General features: G+C 42.0%; 1 protein-coding gene across 2 annotated transcripts in view; it reads left to right on the forward strand.

The window, feature by feature from the left end:
- Nucleotides 1–17106, forward strand: part of LOC310643812 (G protein-coupled receptor kinase 5-like) — a 67559-nt gene that overhangs the window by 34371 nt on the left and 16082 nt on the right. For both annotated transcript variants that reach the window (XM_083368395.1, XM_083368396.1), the window contains exons 2-3: nucleotides 7137–7232; nucleotides 8944–9056. In XM_083368395.1, the coding sequence (XP_083224521.1) occupies nucleotides 7137–7232; nucleotides 8944–9056 (209 nt within the window). The remainder of the gene's footprint in view (nucleotides 1–7136; nucleotides 7233–8943; nucleotides 9057–17106) is intronic.

Here is a 17106-nt window from a genome sequence, read left to right on the forward strand (position 1 = left end):
TCAGTGCTCCTTTGGAATGCTTAGCAGCAAATTCTGCCTCCCTGCATATATTCAGCCTATGGACCAGTGACTAACAGAAGATTCCAAGGTGGCTAACCCAAGCCTGTTTGTGGGAACAGAGGTGCTTCCATATCTAGCCTTGGCAATTTAAGTACATCTGACTACATCAAGATACTAAGCTAGAAGCCATACAGGGAAAGTAGAAGAAGATTAAGATGGAGGAGGAGGAGGAAAATGAAACAGCAAAGCAGATGACTCTACACAGGAAACCAAGTGTAATGACTTTCTATGAGTCCTGATTGTTGGCCATCACACTGTTGCTAACCTATGCGAGTCTGGGTTCCATAATTTCTGAAGGGTCACAGTTATGTTTATTTGTTTGTTTGTTTAGCCACCCAAATAAATTGGTCACCTCTCAGATAGGTGGGTGGCATGGTGGCTCAGCGGTTAAGACATTAGATTTGTTGGCTGGAAAGCTGGCAGGTCAAATTCAAGACCCAAGCACCACATGAAAGGGTGATCTCCCATTCTTGCTCCAGCTCCTGCCAACCTAGCAGTTCGAAAGCATACAAATGCAAGTAGATGAATAGGTACCACTTTGGTGAGAAGGTAACAAAGCTCCAAGATGTCATGCTGGCCAGATGACCATGGAACTGTCTTTGGACAGTGCTGTCTCAATGGCCTTGAAACACAGATGAGCACCCACCCACCCCCATAGTCGACAGTGACCAGTAAAAATCTTCAGGGCCTCCTTTCCCTACTTTCTCACACAAGTATATAACGGTGATGGCGAACCTTTTAGAGACCAAGTGCCCAAACTGTAACCCAAAACCCACTTATGTATCGTTGGGTGCTGGGTGGGCGTGGCCAATTGGGTGGGTGTGGCCCATTGGGTGGGCGTGACTGCGGTGGTAATGGCAGACTGGGTGAGACTAAAAAGTTCAATCAATCAATTCCAATTTTGCGAGATTTGTTTTTTCCAGCAAGAAGTTTAAATTGATTGATTGATTAACCTTTTTTTTTGCACATGACAGCAGAGGCCTAAAGCGAAAAGGTTTTATAAAACCCAGCTGAAGGCCTAGGACTGGGGAGATGGCTCGTGTGCCCAAAGAGAGGGCTCTGCGTGCCACCTGTGGCACGCGTGCCATAGCTTCGCCACCATGGGTATATGATTAAATATACACACAAAAAAACCCACACCCCACAACGTATAACCCTGCTCCTAAGCATAGAAATCGCGGAACAGCGGGTGCAAAAAAATATAAATAAATAAATCCAGTATTTCAGGCATTTCCATTTTGAGTTGTCCCTCAGCAGAGCTACTGAATCCTCTGCATTGAATATCCCTTCTTGGCAAAAAAAAAAAGACCCAGGTGATTCTGGCAGAGGTTCCAGAATCATAATTGCTTTGGAAGAGGTAATTAGCAATTTTTTTTTTCAGTGCGGACAGATTGCTATGTTCTGTTCCATTCTGGTGCTCTAATAGATAGACTAAAACACAATGAAGCTTTTGTCTGATCTTCTGCATCTGGCAACCCAAGTATCAGTCTTTGGGGCCTGGTTGTGGCTGATGGGTGTTGGAGTCCTAAAAAAAGCAGGAGGAAGAGGTGCGGAAGATCTTGTCAGCATGCATTTGATTCTCTGGTGGGAACAGATATGAGTGATAATTCTCAGCATGTGGATTTGATGGCTATTTTTCTTTTTTTAATTATCTGAAAATGGAATTTAACTCTTAGTTTTGCTGCAAGAGCAGCTGGTATTAAACACACAGCAGTAGGCTTCTAAAATATGTTGAGTGTTACTCCATAAAGATAACAGCCATAAAGATATCGGCATTGATGCAAAATATTTCAGATGACTAAAATAAGCAAGGAATCTGTCACTCCCAGATGTTGGTCACAACCTGGGGAATTTATCCCTTTCTTGGAGGGATACAAATATCTATTGGAGGTTCCTCGGTTTGCCTAACATTGTTTAAAACCCCTTCCGTTCCCAAAATAAAGGTGAATATTATTTTCATTTGGTTCTCGTCATCACTGGTCAGTCTCGTGTTCTTATTTTTAAGTACTATAAAATATATTATCTCGTTTACAACAAAAATATCGCAATAGATTCTGTAAGCACCAAGTTTCAAGTTGTTTTTCTGTGAAAAAGTAGAAATCTAACAACCGTTTGAACGCCCACGAAGATGCATTAAGAGTGATGAAATATGTTCCAAACAAATAAAAGGACACATCTAATAGTTTCAACGATTACTTGTCGACCAAGGCATGGTCTATTATTGAATTTGCCATCTAGCAGAGCAGATGGAAGGGAATTATTACAGGATTTAAAACATGCTGTGCAATGTTGAGGCAGAGCCGAGGTTTTAATATGACTGGGTGTACAAAAGGTTTGGTATCCATGTGTGACAGTCTAAAGGGGCGCCTGCTAGTTTGATTTGTGGTTTTGTACCTATGATGTATTTTATAAAGAACTCTAATTTTCACAAGAGAAGGAAGGGACTAGCAATTAATAACATTATTTTCACTACCTAGAAAAACTTTGGGAATTTTTTGCTATTGTATTCTTGCAATGCAGCCGAGCAAACAGTGTTTTGAAATTAACTCAGGGTGTTTGAATTCCACTGGATAAAATTACATAAAGTCAAGCTAATTTCCTTTGCAAGTGGAGGAACAGCAGCAATTAGATTTGAAGTCACGATAATAGAGTAAATAGCAAACTGTTGGCTCGGCTTTCTCACACATTGACTGATAAGGTTTATAATCAACTCCAATCCATAAAGGAAAGGTTCCACCTGCAGTTGCCAAAAATGTTGGATGCAAAACTATTCGAAAATGTGCTGTCTTAGTGCAATGTTTATCATGACAGAACGCACAAGGAACGATCAGATCATTTGCCTTTAATTAATTTGATACTTGAAATTTGGGCACTTGGCAGCTGGCATATATTTATGACTGTTGCCCTGTCCTGGGGTCAGGTGATCACCAGTTATAACCTTCCCAGCCAGCTTCCAAACAGGCAAAGTCAATGGGGGAAGCCAGATTCACTTAATGACTACAGGGTTTCGCTTATCAACTCTGGCAAAAGGTCATAACATGAGACACAAGTCACTTAACAACTGCCTCGCTTAGCAACAGAAATTTGGGACCCAGCCATGGCTGTTCATTGAGGACTGTCTGCATGATGTATGTGACTGTTTCCTGAGAAGGAGAAAGCGGTGGCTTCATGCTATGGGCGGACTGTCGTTCCGGGGAATTTCCTAAACTTAAGGCGTCTGCATTGTCCAAGCAAGAGCATTGTCTTGGACAAGACGGGAGTCTCCCCACGGCAGTTGATGAGATAAGGAAGCTTGTTGGCCATTAATGGGTGAGACCAGAGGATGGACGCATTGTCCGTGGCGGAAGTGGGAACCACCTTTAGTCTTCAGCTCCAAGAATCAGCTCTGAAAGTGAAGTTCTTCAGCTCTTGGGATTGGTCCAGCAAGGTTACTGAAGGGACATCCTTTATGAAAGGGAAAAGATTAATTACAAGAGCAGGCATGGAGCAGCCCCTCCTGGAGCCTAGAAAACCCTGAGAAAAAGTTTAGAAGGTAGTTCCTGAAGCAGCTGTCGTTAGAAGAACAAGCGCTTAAGTGGTTTCTGTTTCCTTCCTCTCTCATTTATTTCATTTGTGTCCTTTTGTCTATGAGTCTCATGGTAGCATACGTGGTTTCCTGTTCCCTTTTTGTCATCATAACTGTAGCAGAAGGTAGGTGAGGCTGAGAGAGATAAAGGATGAGTCCTAGTGTACCGTGCAAGTTGCATGAGAACAGGGCTGTTTCACTTTCAACCATGCCATACGCTGGGCTCTCGTTTGCGTCGGTTCACCCATTGTGCTAGGTCACGATATGATTTGTTTGGTGTGGGTTTAGCAGACGGTTGGCAACCAATGGCCCTCCAGATGTCATTGAAGTACTCCAGCTCTTCCTTCTAAAGCTGCTGGGGATTGCAGTCACCATCTGCAAGGACACAGATGATGAGTGTGTTGATTGTGTTGTGGAAAGCCAGCCACTGTAGTCTGAAAAGTATGGTTGATGGTATAGTGGGATCTGCGGACTCATTCAGGGTGATTTACTCAACAGACCATCGTTTATGAATATGTGAGGATCCGGCCATACTCTTCTTGCCTCGAACTAAGGCATATTTAGGCAAGGAAAGTCTACCAATATTTCTCTCCCAATTTTTATCTGATCTGATCTTATTGAAGGCTAACAGCATATTAGATGATTAGATGATGATCAGCATTTTGATCCCTGAAGTTGCTTTGAAATATAAGAAGCAGAAAAGAAAAAAAAAGATCTCACCAAAGAATCCAGTGGGAGCTGGGTAATGAGGTCTTCAGATCCAACCCCTGCTTAGGCAGGAAGCTGATGAAGATTCTTGATTCTCCTCTTACTTGTGGATCAGAATTACTCAGTTTAGCAACCTTAGCCATTGCCTCAGCCACCAGGACAATATAGAGGGAATCTTCCTTGTAAAATATCAGAGTACTTTCCTAACTGCATTAGTGAGACTAAAAGCACCCTTCCTCAATTTGTAAAGCAGCTGCATTCTTTGCAAACAATTAAACGTTTCAAAGGATTTTATTGGTTGTCTATGTAAAGGTTTACAGGAATTGTTGCTTTGTTTTTGCCAGCAGTCCAAAAAGACGTTATCTGTGCATGGACTTGCACTTATGGACAATCAGAGAAGCCTTGTTGAGCCTTCCTAAAAATATGGCTACTTGAATATTTTGGGGTAGATTGTTTCACTCATGCCAACACTCACTGCAAGCACCCTTTTCAAATGCCTTACATAGTCCTAGTTATTATAAGTAGATCAAGATAATATGTATGAAATGCTTGGAACATCTAAACTCTTCCTCCTTGTGTTCGTTATTTGGAGTTAACTTGATACTCCTTGAAGGAGTATCTGAGGGACCAAGCTTGTTTTAACTGCTCTTCCAAGTGGAACCGTGTCTGTGCAATGGGAAATGTCATCTCATGTAGAATCTGTCAAGACAACCTATACAGCGAGATACAATCTTCTATTTCTGTATTGTGCAGAGTGCTGCTTAGCTATCCACAATAGGCTGGAAGTCTGCTGATACAGAAGGACAAAAATATAAAAGCTTTAACTTGTTACAGAAGTGGACAGGAATGTTGACAAGCAGCGTAGAGACAAGCAAGAGGTGAAGAGTAGGTTATATTAGCAAGCCATAGGTTCAAGATGGACCCCTGGGGTTTTCTTCTCACAAATCATCTAATGACTATTTGGTGCCTTCTAAGTATGTTGGAGCCTTAAGGGATGCGGTGGCTCAAAGAGACGTGGTGGCTCAGTGGGTTAGGACGCTGAGCTCGTCGATCAGAAGGTCGGCAGTTTGGCGGGTCGAGTCCCGAGTGCCACGTAACAGAGTGAGCGCCTGTTACTCGTCCCAGCTTCTGCCAACCTAGCAGTTCGAAAGTACGTAAAAATGCAAGTAAAAAAATAGGGACCACTACGGTGGGAAGGTAACAGCGTTCCGTGCATCTTTGGCATCTAGTCATGCTGGCCACATGACCACGGAGACGTCCTCGGACAAGCGCTGGCTCTTCAGCTTTGAAACAGAGATGAGCACTGGACCCTAGAGTCGGAAACGACTACCACGCATGTGCAGGGGAACCTTTACCTTTACTTAAGTATGTTGGAGCTATCTACAAGGAGAATACCAACTGGGGAAGGCTGGTCCAGTATTTTCTGATCCCTGGGAGTCTGACCAAGAATGCTGGACCGTGAAGACCTTGATCTCATCCAGTAAAGCACTTATGTTCTCATTCAAGCACTCGGAACCATAAGTGCACTCCTGTTTCCATGGTGAAACAGCCTCTGGAGGTGGAACAATAGCTCGACTATATAGTTCATCACTTTTGAGATCATGTGTGAAAGCCCTAATAAGCAGGCATATACATAGAATGAAGGCTACTGCTAAGCTTGTAAGCCGCTCTGAGTCTTTGGAGAAGGGCGGGATATAAATGGAATTTAAAAAAAAATCATGAGCCTGACTCGGGCATTATTTTAAACCAAGGAGAAATAATATATTGAAAAGCCGTGGGAATTAACACATCACCTCTGCTTGAAATTGCCATTTATCCCATTCCAGGAAGGTCTAAAAGGGAAACTCTTCCCCTCATTGGTAAGCAGGATGCTTCTCTTTCCGTACCTTCCCATAATGCTTTCCATGATTCAGGTAGTTGCACGTACTTGATGCCTGTTGCCCTCCAAATCTCATTTGTGCAAATTTCCATGGCTAAAGGAATTCTGGGAATTGAAGTCCACCCGTCTTAAAGCTGCCAAGGTGGAGAAACACTGTATTAGCCTATTCAGCTAGAAAAAAAATCTGGGAAGAGAACACAGACTGCCTACCCCTCGTTTGAAAGTAGACCTACAAAGAGCTATAAATTGCAGAGAGCTGGGTGTTTCTACAAACCACCTTCATGCCAATTTTTTTTTAAAGCCTGGCAGATGCCAAGTCCTGTTTAGTCTGTCCAGGCCACCTTGTATCTGTCAGTAAAAATACTTTAAAGGAGCTTGTGGTTATTGCACCTTTCAAACAGATTTGCTGAAATGTGTCAGATAATGTAAATTGCTTTTCTGAATTCTCTGGGTTGTTGTTTGACACTCGCAACCAGTCTTTGCTTTGCATTTAATCATCAACTTGCGGTTTTTTGAAGGTTTTCTTCCATTGAGGAAGACGTTTTTGTTTTGTTTTAACTTCACCCTTAAGTTATTTTTGTGCAACAATTTTCCTTTGGGTTTAATTGATCCACGGGAATACAAGGGAGGCTGCAAATTCCAAAGCATCATGATAAGAAATAATCTTTGATCGGATTGTGACTAGGTTAAATAATAGCACTCTACTTAGCAAAAATCACACCAAGATGTTCTTCTCATTTAGGATGGATAGGATTGACTGCTATGGTTGGTATTATGCTGCCCTGTATGAATCAAAGGGAACCAACATCATCCTGGCCATCCTGAAAGGAAGATAAGACAGAGTCAGAAAATCAACCCATTATAAGTCATTGTATTATTCACGTTCATCATTCTCTCCTCCTCTCTCCTCTCTCTGATTTGCAGGAGGTGGAGGCAAACGGAAAGGAAGGAGCAAGAAATGGAGAGAGATCCTCAAGTTCCCCCACATCAGCCAATGCGATGAGCTCCGGAAAGGGTTGGGTAAGTGCAGCATGAGACAGAACCAGTCATCTCTTGGCGATGGACATAGCTTCCCTTGCCTCATCGAAGTAGGATTTCATATATCATCAGTTCCCAATGCAAAGCCAAATGGGTTGATGAACATCCGGATGTAGATTGACCTATAAATGACCCCACGCAAAAAGGTGCCAGGCTTTTGAACTTGGGGATAACGGAGAACTACTGGGCTAAAGTCGTTGTGACTTAATGACTGAAGGGGGGGAGAGGTCTTCCCACTCCTAACGCAACACATAACTGCTGTACTATGCTGATCATCGGAGGGAAGTTGGAAATGACTTCCATCGTACTTACTGTGTGATTTTTATGCATCGAATCATCTTCAACTCATCTCTTTCCAAGAACTTGTGTGAGCTTTTTTTTTTAAAAAAAGTGAATCAACTTAAAGAGTAATTTAATATCCTTGGTGGTTGTGCGGCCTGATCTCTGACTTTAAATAAGCTTTTTGTTCTCCCAGGTCCTTGCAGACTATTAAAGATTCTTGTGTCTGCCCCCATCTTCTCATACTTCAGTTTGTTCCCAGAAGGAGCATGCTGAGATGCAAATGAGAACATTTTCCTACTGCTTGAAAGTATGTCTACAAGAGAGTCTAAGGCAGGGGTAGGCAACTTTGGCTCTTTTATGACTCGTGGACCAACTCCCAGAATTCCTGAGCCAGCCATGCTGGCTCAGGAATTCTGGGAGTTGAAGTCCATGAGTCATAAAAGAGCCAAGGTTGCCTACCCCTGGAAGGGAAAGTTTGTGAAATGGGGAAATGCGAAGGAGTTGGGCAAAGGCAGATGGGCAGGACATGATTGTGATAACCAGATGTGGAAGGCACCATGAGCACCTAAGTGAAAAAAAGAACTGGCCTTCTCAGTACCTGAAAAGCAAGTTGTGACAATCCAGGTTTTATTTTTCAGGACTTTGAAAATGTCCTGAAAAATGTCCTCTTTGTTTGATGCGATTGCTTGAAGGATTTGTGTCCCGGGATCAGCTAAATCATCATCCCAAAGCTGAACAGTTTTGTAGCTAAACAGACAAACTATGATTTAGAATTTCTTTCCTACTTCCATATGCTCAGAATTCAGGTGTGTAATGATAATCTCCAGCGGCAGCATCTGTATTCACACATCACACTAAAAAATAATGTGGCTTGTTTGTTATGCGCTTATAGAATGAGTCCAGCCACTGTCATTTTAAATTCATAATTAATGGTTAGAATTATTGCTTATTTTAATAACCAATGTTAAGCACCCTGTGGTTTAAAACAGTCCTTGAATAAGCACACACCATGGACTTCAAACTCATAACGAGACTTGGTTTCATTATTTGAGAGACATTCAGATAATTCTGGCTTCGGAGCAAAGCAAATCCAAATCTCATGAACTATGATCTGATTTGAAATCTAAAAATAGTCCTCTTCTTTGGGGAATTGTGTGCATCTTTAGCTACAATTATTTACAACCATGCTGGCTGGGAAATTCTGGCAGATGAAGTCCACAAGTCTTAAAGTTGCAAAGTGGACACACACACACACACACACACACACACACACACACACACACACGGCTTTAAAAGATGCTGTTCCAATTTGCTGCATTTGAAGTAAGAAGGTCACCCTTTTCTAGCCCCATGGCTCAAAACTGTCTACTTGCAAGAGACAATAATTCCTTCTCCATGCCTTCCTTTGTAGAACGAGATTACAGCAGTTTGTGTGACAAGCAACCAATCGGCCGACTGCTTTTTCGACAGTTTTGTGAGACCCGGCTGGAACTCCTACGGTGTATCCACTTCCTGGATGCTGTGGTAAGGCAAACACAGTTTCTAAAGTGTATCTGGCTCTGCTCAGCCAGTCCTTAAGGGACAAGGAGATCCCTTTTGGCAACTCCTATTTAAAGTATCCCCAAACTTTGGAAGGCAATAGATTGATGATGAAATGTCATAGCTCAGCAAGAAAATTGATGGAATCCTTGGTTACTTCAAGTCTGGAAGAGTGACAGGAAAGGATCCTTGACACCAAATGCCATATTGAGCTAGGTGGACCTGTTGTTTAATTCAATAAATAATAAGTTCATTTGCTTTCCTCCTCCAATCAGGAATGGTTTAGCTGGATGCAAAATACCTGCCTTACATGCAGTTGGTTGTGGGCTTGATCCTAGGGGTCTCCACTGAACACAAGTGGGATTTAGTGGCATGTGTGAGGACAAAGGTCCTTTGCCAAGCACTCTGGAGAGTTTGCTTCAGCTTGATCCTTCATCCTTTGTAACCAGTTGGAAGTTGGAGAATCCATCATGGGTGTTTCTCATGATAAAATGGCTGTCACCTAAGAAGCTGCTCATGTCCAGGCCTGCATAAGTCAGTGTGGCTGTTTATCACCAGGCAAAATGATGAAATAATATTTTTTTAAAAAGTTTAGTAAGAAGGCTGGGATGGAACTGAGGTGCCAAAACATGTATTGGCACTCCCACAAGACTTCAAAGTATCTGTTTGCCAGAAGCCATGGCAGTGACACTCAGAAAACACCCACAGCACAAGCACATACATATCAAGGCAAACCACACAGTCTATACTCTGGCATACCTATAAAAATATTCTACAACCTCCTTTATTCTTAAAACTTTCACTTACTACCCCAAGCTTATGTCTGAAGCCTATGGTCTTATATTTGAGGAACTTCAAAAAGAACCAAAAACCTTTCATCTCTGCCCGTCATAGAGAGGAGTTGGTCTCTTATGGGGGGCTTGGAATTTCCCATCCATCTTCTCCCAACTAGTTAGCAAAGATTGGAGGCAAGTTAGTAACGTTTGTGACTTTATTCACACGGCTGCTTTAATAACCACTCTTTGGGAAATCCCTTCCTAGATAGGGATATGCATTTCTAACTTTTTAGTTCCAAAGTAAGCTTTGGAACTTGAAAGAGGAAGTCATTCTTTTGAGATATTCTGCTCACCAAAATTCTGACGGCGACATTTTTATTTTCTGTCTTTTACGAACCTTCTTCCTGTCAGTACTGCCTTCTTGATTTTCTTGTAGAGGGAAGACAACTTAAAAAAAAAATAAAAGAGGGGGACGGTGGGGGAAAAATAATAATCCCAAATTCTTGCAGAGTGACCTCTGGGAGAAGATCAGAAAGGCGGGTGTGTTTCTCAACCCACTCTAAAGTCAACGGTGCAAAAATGCCATTGGGATGACGTGTAATTTAAAAGTCAGTGCTTCATCTGAAATACTATCCTAGTGTTTTTGTGGGTTGCAACCCCCACTCCTGCCTTTCTTTTGAAAATTTTGCTAAGCCTGAAAGCATCTTAACCTCAAGCAGAACAAATCATAGCTTAGGGTTTCTTCAATGCATTTTCCTCTCCAAGTTCCTTCTTCCAGTCTCTCCTGAACTAAAGCAAATTTACAATCAGAAATTGATCTGTTTTTGCTCCTGGGCCAAGGAAGCCTTTTCAGATGCTTTTGAAGAAGGAGCACCAACCTCATAAAACACTCTTGTGTTTCTCATTACCAAACTGTTTATGCAATTCAACCTTGTTCTCTCTCCCTCTCTTTTCCTCTCAATGGAAGGGAGTTTGTTGAACCTTTTTCTTATTTTCATAAGCTTGTTGGATGTGAGTGACAGGAATGCCGATCTGGTCAGCTGGCTGCCAAATGGGAAACACATGCTTGGAAACCAATCCTCTCTGTAAGCTTTGGACTCTTTCAGCCAGCAAAAGGCTGAGTGATAAAAAGTCATTGTTTATTTAAATTTGGTTCAGGAACTTGACCGGCCCCGGCGATCTTTTCTCAAGGAAATTAAAACTGATGAGCATCAAATGCTTTAAGAGGCATGTTGAAGGATCCGGAAGGATTTACGCTTTTTATTTTTCAGAGTTCAGCACCCTGTTTTTCCCATTTTTGTTTCCCGGTTAATAGAAATGGATACAGCTACAATCCCAAGAAATCAATGGTTGTGTGTGTGTGTGTGTGTGTTTAATCAACCTTTATAGCATGAAAAGCTACCAGAATAGCTTATATAATAGCAAAAGTTGGAAAACTCTCAGTATTGTGGTCTAAAAAACCCTCCATACAGAGCTGGAAAAATAGACAAAAAAGGCAGGGGAAAATTAAGAACATTCAGGTATCAAGTGTTAAAATGCTATGGTTGCTATAATGAAATTGGGCTGCTTTTAGAGGTCCTACAGTAGGTGACACCTTTATCTCCCAACTCAACAATCCGGTTGTTTCATCATGCCAAACGAACAACCTTAATATTGTTCACAGTAGGTAGAGATTTTTCTTTGCCCCTTAGATTTCTTTCGGCGCCTTTGAATCGGAGTTGATTCCTGATGACTACCTGGACACGTCCATGTAGTTTTCTTGGCCTGATTTCAGAAGTGGTTTGCCATTTGTCTTCTTCCTTGAGTGGAAAGCGAGTGACTGGCCTAAGCTCACTCAGCTGGCTTCATGCCTAAGACATGAGTAGGTAACAGTTTCTTGGTTTCTAGCCTGGTGCTTTAACCACTACACCAAACTAACTTTTTCAGCGGTCTAACTAGGACTAAAATTACGGTCTCAGAAAACCTTTGCAACATAGCACAGGGCTTTTCAACCTTTTCACCCATTGTACCACTTTTAGGATATGGCAACATCCGAGTACCACCAGTCGCCTAGCAAGGTGTCAAAAACTTGATGACCAAAAAAAAAAAAAGGAAAAAAGTGATGAAGTACAGGTTTACAACAGTTTGCTTAGAGACTGTTTGAAGTTACAATGGCACTGAAAGAAGTGCCCCCTAAGCCACAAACAAGCAAGACACCTGCCTGCCCGCCCAGTGGCGCTCTTCCTCCTGTCCAAGGTTTTTATTGTTATGAGCATTTCTGTTGAAGATTGGCAGCGGGGGTGGGGTGGGGGGGTGTTTGGTTTTTATTCCACCTGTCTGTTGGGTGGTTGCAGCAGGTTTTGGTCACTTCACATGAAGTGGGACACTGTGACTGTCATAAATATGAAGCATCTGAATGTAAATCACAAGACCCTGGAGATGCTGCAATATTCCAGCTGACCGGTGCTTCTTCTGGGCTCAGCAGAAGCGCCAGGATCAGCTCCGAGCTCCAGCTGCAGCCTGGAGCTGATCCTGATGCTTCCGCTGAGCCCTGACAGCCCTGCAGCTCCAGCCGTCTCTCACTCAGGCTTGTGCGGTGCTGCCACCGGTTCAGCTCATTCCCCTTCCCCGCTACCACTTTTCTAGGATGGTTGCGTACCACCTGCCAGGTGCCAATGTACCACAGGTGGTACCCATACCACTGGTTGAAAAGTCATGGTATAGCACTCTGCAATCAGCTTTACCATTTCTTACTGGCATTTTCAGTAGCTAGAAGTGCAGAATAGGATTATTCAATTTGCTTTGCTGGAGTTTTTTTCAGCAAACAATAGCGAATCGTCTGATGTTTATTAGTGCAAGGCAAAATGTCTATGGAAATTTTCAGTCATCCAGGTCATAACTGTCTCAAAGGTGTTTTTTTCTTAAGTGCAAGGTTAGATTCTCATCCAATAGTGAACAATCTGAATAAGACCAAAATATCTTCAGACTGATTTATTATAATAGTTGAGTATTGCAGAAATGGTTTTACTGGGTTTAGAATTGCTTCAGAAAAAAGCCTTCCAGCTGTAACGTGCTTCTTTTTTTCATATGCCCATCTCACATCTGGAAATTGCTGTCTGGACTCACCCATTGTCCTTAGTCATGGTTTCTTGAATAAGCCACAACTGGTTGAATTTACATATATTGCAGATCCATAGATCATGGTCTAAATACATTATTTTTAGGCTCATATAGCATGATAATCTCAAACCAAACAAATCACACTTTATTAACTCAGTATGTTTATAAAGAACAGTGCTAGTTCTGAAGTCGGTGGTGGATTTATATTTATATTTATATTTTAATTCCATTTATATCCCGCCCTTCTCCGAAGACTCAGGGCGGCTTACAAGCTTAGCAGTAGCCTTCATTCTATGTATATGCCTGCTTAGTAGGGCTTTCATATCCCCCCCAAGCGGCATTATTACAAAGTCAGTACAGTAGCAATACGGAGGAGCGTTCATCAAGCACCCATGCAACTGGTGGTCATCCAGCTGCTTCTCTAGGGAATTGTTGTACAGGCTTTCCCATTTGTTTCTCATGACCAAGGCCCAGCAGCCTGTCCAGCAACAAAAACACAGATGTCACTTGAGCCTTGAGAGTAGCAATGACCTGCAAGTCATCCCAGTGACATGGACCTTCTAATTTGGATCTTCCTGTTTTTAAGAACATTGGAGGGACCTTAGAGCAATTTATGAAAGGCAGAGGGGGGAAAAATAAATACCACCTGTATCCACCTGCTTTGATTGGCCACTTGAGGTCCACCTCCCTTCTCTTGCATTTGAAAGCGTTTTCATACTTGACTTTTATCGCCAGGGTCTGCTGAAATGGCTGGCCAATTTACCTGCCTCTCCCCCCTCCCCCCACTATTGGGATGAGATGAGGAGTCTTGTTTCTCTTTGGTTGCTTAGCAGCAAACCCTGTTCCAAAACAATGGGGAGGGAATCTGTGGGTCAGAATTTTTAATAGCAGCAATGTGTGCTCTTCTCCACTGTCAGGCAAACAGCTTGTGGTCCTGTGGAAATAAGCCAGGAAAAGGAGGAAAGGGACACTAGAGAGACCAAAAGAATGTGGGGGAGGGAGGAGGGGCTAAAGGGAATCACAGACAGGGATTTTAAGCTTGAATCCAGAAGCAGAGTTGAACGCAGGACCACACTTTTGGCTTCGGGTTTCAGATCCAGGAGTTCCCTTTAGAAGTACACACTGGGAGATGCAAAAATCCTTGCTTAGTTCTTGGTAGGGTTGAGTACGAAGCATTTCTTCATTCATACAGTAGCATTGGTGCACAGATTATAATACTTGACCATTCTATTATGAGAATCTCAAGTTCCTTATTTCCCCCCACATTTTAATAATAATAATGATGATGATGATGATGATGATGATGATGATGATGATGATGATGATGAAAAAGAACTGGGAAAAATTACAAAATACCGCGACCTGGCCATCAAAACTGTGTGATTATGGATGAAACCTGTAACTGTGATACCCATTGTCATTGGGCACTGAGAACTATGTCCGAAAACTTCGCAAAATACATCAAGAAATTGCAGCTTCCTGCAATAACTCCAGCAAAGCTACAAAAAACTGTGCTACTCGGAACATCTTACATTTTAAGGAGATACCTGGTTGATACCTAGGATGCTGGCAGCAACCCGTGTCAACCATTAGTGCCAGTCAATTTGAGTGTTCAGTTGACTGAGTTTCATGTTTTATGAATAAAAGTTTAATAATAATAATAATAATAATAATAATAATAATAATAATAATAATAATAATAATAAAGTTGGAAGGAACCTTGGATGTCATCTAGTCCAACTCCCTGCTCAGGCAGGAAACCCTATACCGTTTCAGGCAAATGGCTGTCCAGTCTCTTCTTAAAAACGTCCAGTGTTGAAGCATTCACCGCTTCTGGAGGCAGTTGTTCTGCTGGTTAATTGTTCCGACTGTCAGGAAGTTTCTCCTTAGTTCTAGGTTGCTTCTCTCCTCGGTTAGTTTCCATCTGTTGCTTCTTGTCCTGCCTTCAGGCCCCTTGGAGAATAGCTTGAATCCCACAATCCAGCCTAACAAAACATGGTCACTTTGCCAACTCTGTTGAGTGGGATGTGAGCCTGCCAGGATGTCCACACGTCCTGCTCATTCTTCAGTCTTGTCCTGGATCAGCTCTGAGCTAGATGAGGACGTGTATCTTGAAATTCCCAGACATTTGCAATATGACTATTTCAGATTCAGGCTAAGGAAATGGTAAAAGGTCCATTCTTGAGGCCATGCTTGGTCTTGGAGGATGTTGGGTATTCATTCCTTACCATCTTCAGATGCCTTGGATGCTTAAGGACCTAACCCATCTTTGCTGAGCTTGAAAAACTAAGCAGGATGAGATCTGGTTAGTATTTGGATGGGAGAGATCATGAAGTCTTAAGATCATAGGCTAGACTTGGTAGTCAGTAGAACATCCTAGTAGAAGTTTGATCCAACTACTTTGCATTTTTGTCTTTTCTGTTTATTTTAGACCAAGCTGCATCCTCCCCCTGAGACTCTAGCACAAATAAGTATGGAAAATTGGTGACGTTCAAGTCACTGATTTATATTTACTTGTATTTATACAAGTAAACCAATTTAGCAACATCCGCATGCGTTTCATCACAGTTGTCATTGTGAACCAGTCGACAAAATGTGTTCCATCCATAGTCCCAGGCATCTTGTTGATTAGTGAGCTATAAACATCCCCTTTCCCCCAGGAAAAATCTCTAGTATTTATGCTTTCCCATCTGTTATTTGCTCATACCCTGAAGTCAACCGGGGTTGTGAAAATCTCATCTGGCATCTGGTGCACAATATCCCCAAAGTTGCTTATAGCCTTGATATAGGACAACCTGTGCCAAAAGAGAGCTGTTTTCAGTCCTTTGTGTCATCCCCATGTACATGCACTTAGGTCAACATATTAAGGAAAAAGACACTGAAACAGTGTGATACTAGAGAAAAAGCAAACCTAGAACTATTTTTCACTATTGGGGGAAAAATGCTTGCAGTTTAACCCATTCCAGGAAGCATACAAAATACACCTATTTGTAAAGATGCCAAAAATTATATATACATTTTTCTTCCTGTTCCATATATAAATATAACGATCCATACTTGCATTTGATAAAATGAGAATATTGGTCAATTGTCCACCTGACTCTGAAAATTGCTGCTGAGAGTAGATGTTGACCCACCCGGAAGTCTGAGAAATAGGCTGATTCTCACCACCTTCTAAGCCCCTCGAATAAGCCATGCTTCAGTTCTCTGAGCAGTTAGTACTTGATGAGTTCTGCTTTTGCTCAGAGAAAAAGGAGAGGTGCTGGCTTCTTCTCAAGTTAATCAAGAAACAGTCCATTTCCTTTGTCTGCAAGAGCCTTGCAACGAGAGGGCAAAGGGGAAGAAATAGAGAAGCCCATTCACATCGCTGATGCAATAATACACATCTGTGGGTGTGGAATTTCTTGACGACTTTGGCTGGCCAACAAGCCGGTTATTAAACACAAAACAGGAGAAAAAAAACATTGCTCCAGAACTGCACCTGAAACATCACTATTGCAACTCAGGAAATGTGGCAATTCTGGAAACAAGGAAGAAGGAAAGGCATCAGTGTTTCATTCGTAACGCACAACCTTTTATATCAGGACAGAGGTCACTCCAGGATCTTCTCTGTGAAGAGCCATTTGACCTTTTAAAAATGAAAGGAGAAAGCTGAAAGACCTCAAGGACCGAGTGGGTGATCTAGCTTTGAGCCATGTGGTTTGTGAGCCAGCAAAGAATGAGGAGAAACATACAGGCTTAACAAAACAAAAACCTGATGGAACCAAGAAGTGCTCCCCAAGATGTGTAGGATAGATGTCCTCTTTTGACCTCCAGGATAATAATAATAAAATTATTATTATTATTATTATTATTATTATTATTATTATTATTATTATTATTATTATTATTATTATTATTATTATTAATATACCGCCCTTCTCCCGAAGGACTCAGGGCAGTGAACAGGGCAAACATATAAAAATACAAAGATACAAAAGTTAAAAAAGAATTAAACACAATGCCCAAGCTAAAACAATAAATACATATGTTAAAAACAACAGTAAAATCCCAACCCATCCCCCATCAGGCCAGGCCGCGTTGTTCGAATAAGTGAGTCTTCAGATGACGTCGGAAGGAGCGAAGGTCGGGCGCCATCCAGACATAATGTCCCTTTCAGG

The sequence above is a fragment of the Vipera ursinii genome (assembly GCF_947247035.1).
Source record: "Vipera ursinii genome assembly, chromosome: 8".
Lineage (NCBI taxonomy): Eukaryota > Metazoa > Chordata > Lepidosauria > Squamata > Viperidae > Vipera > Vipera ursinii.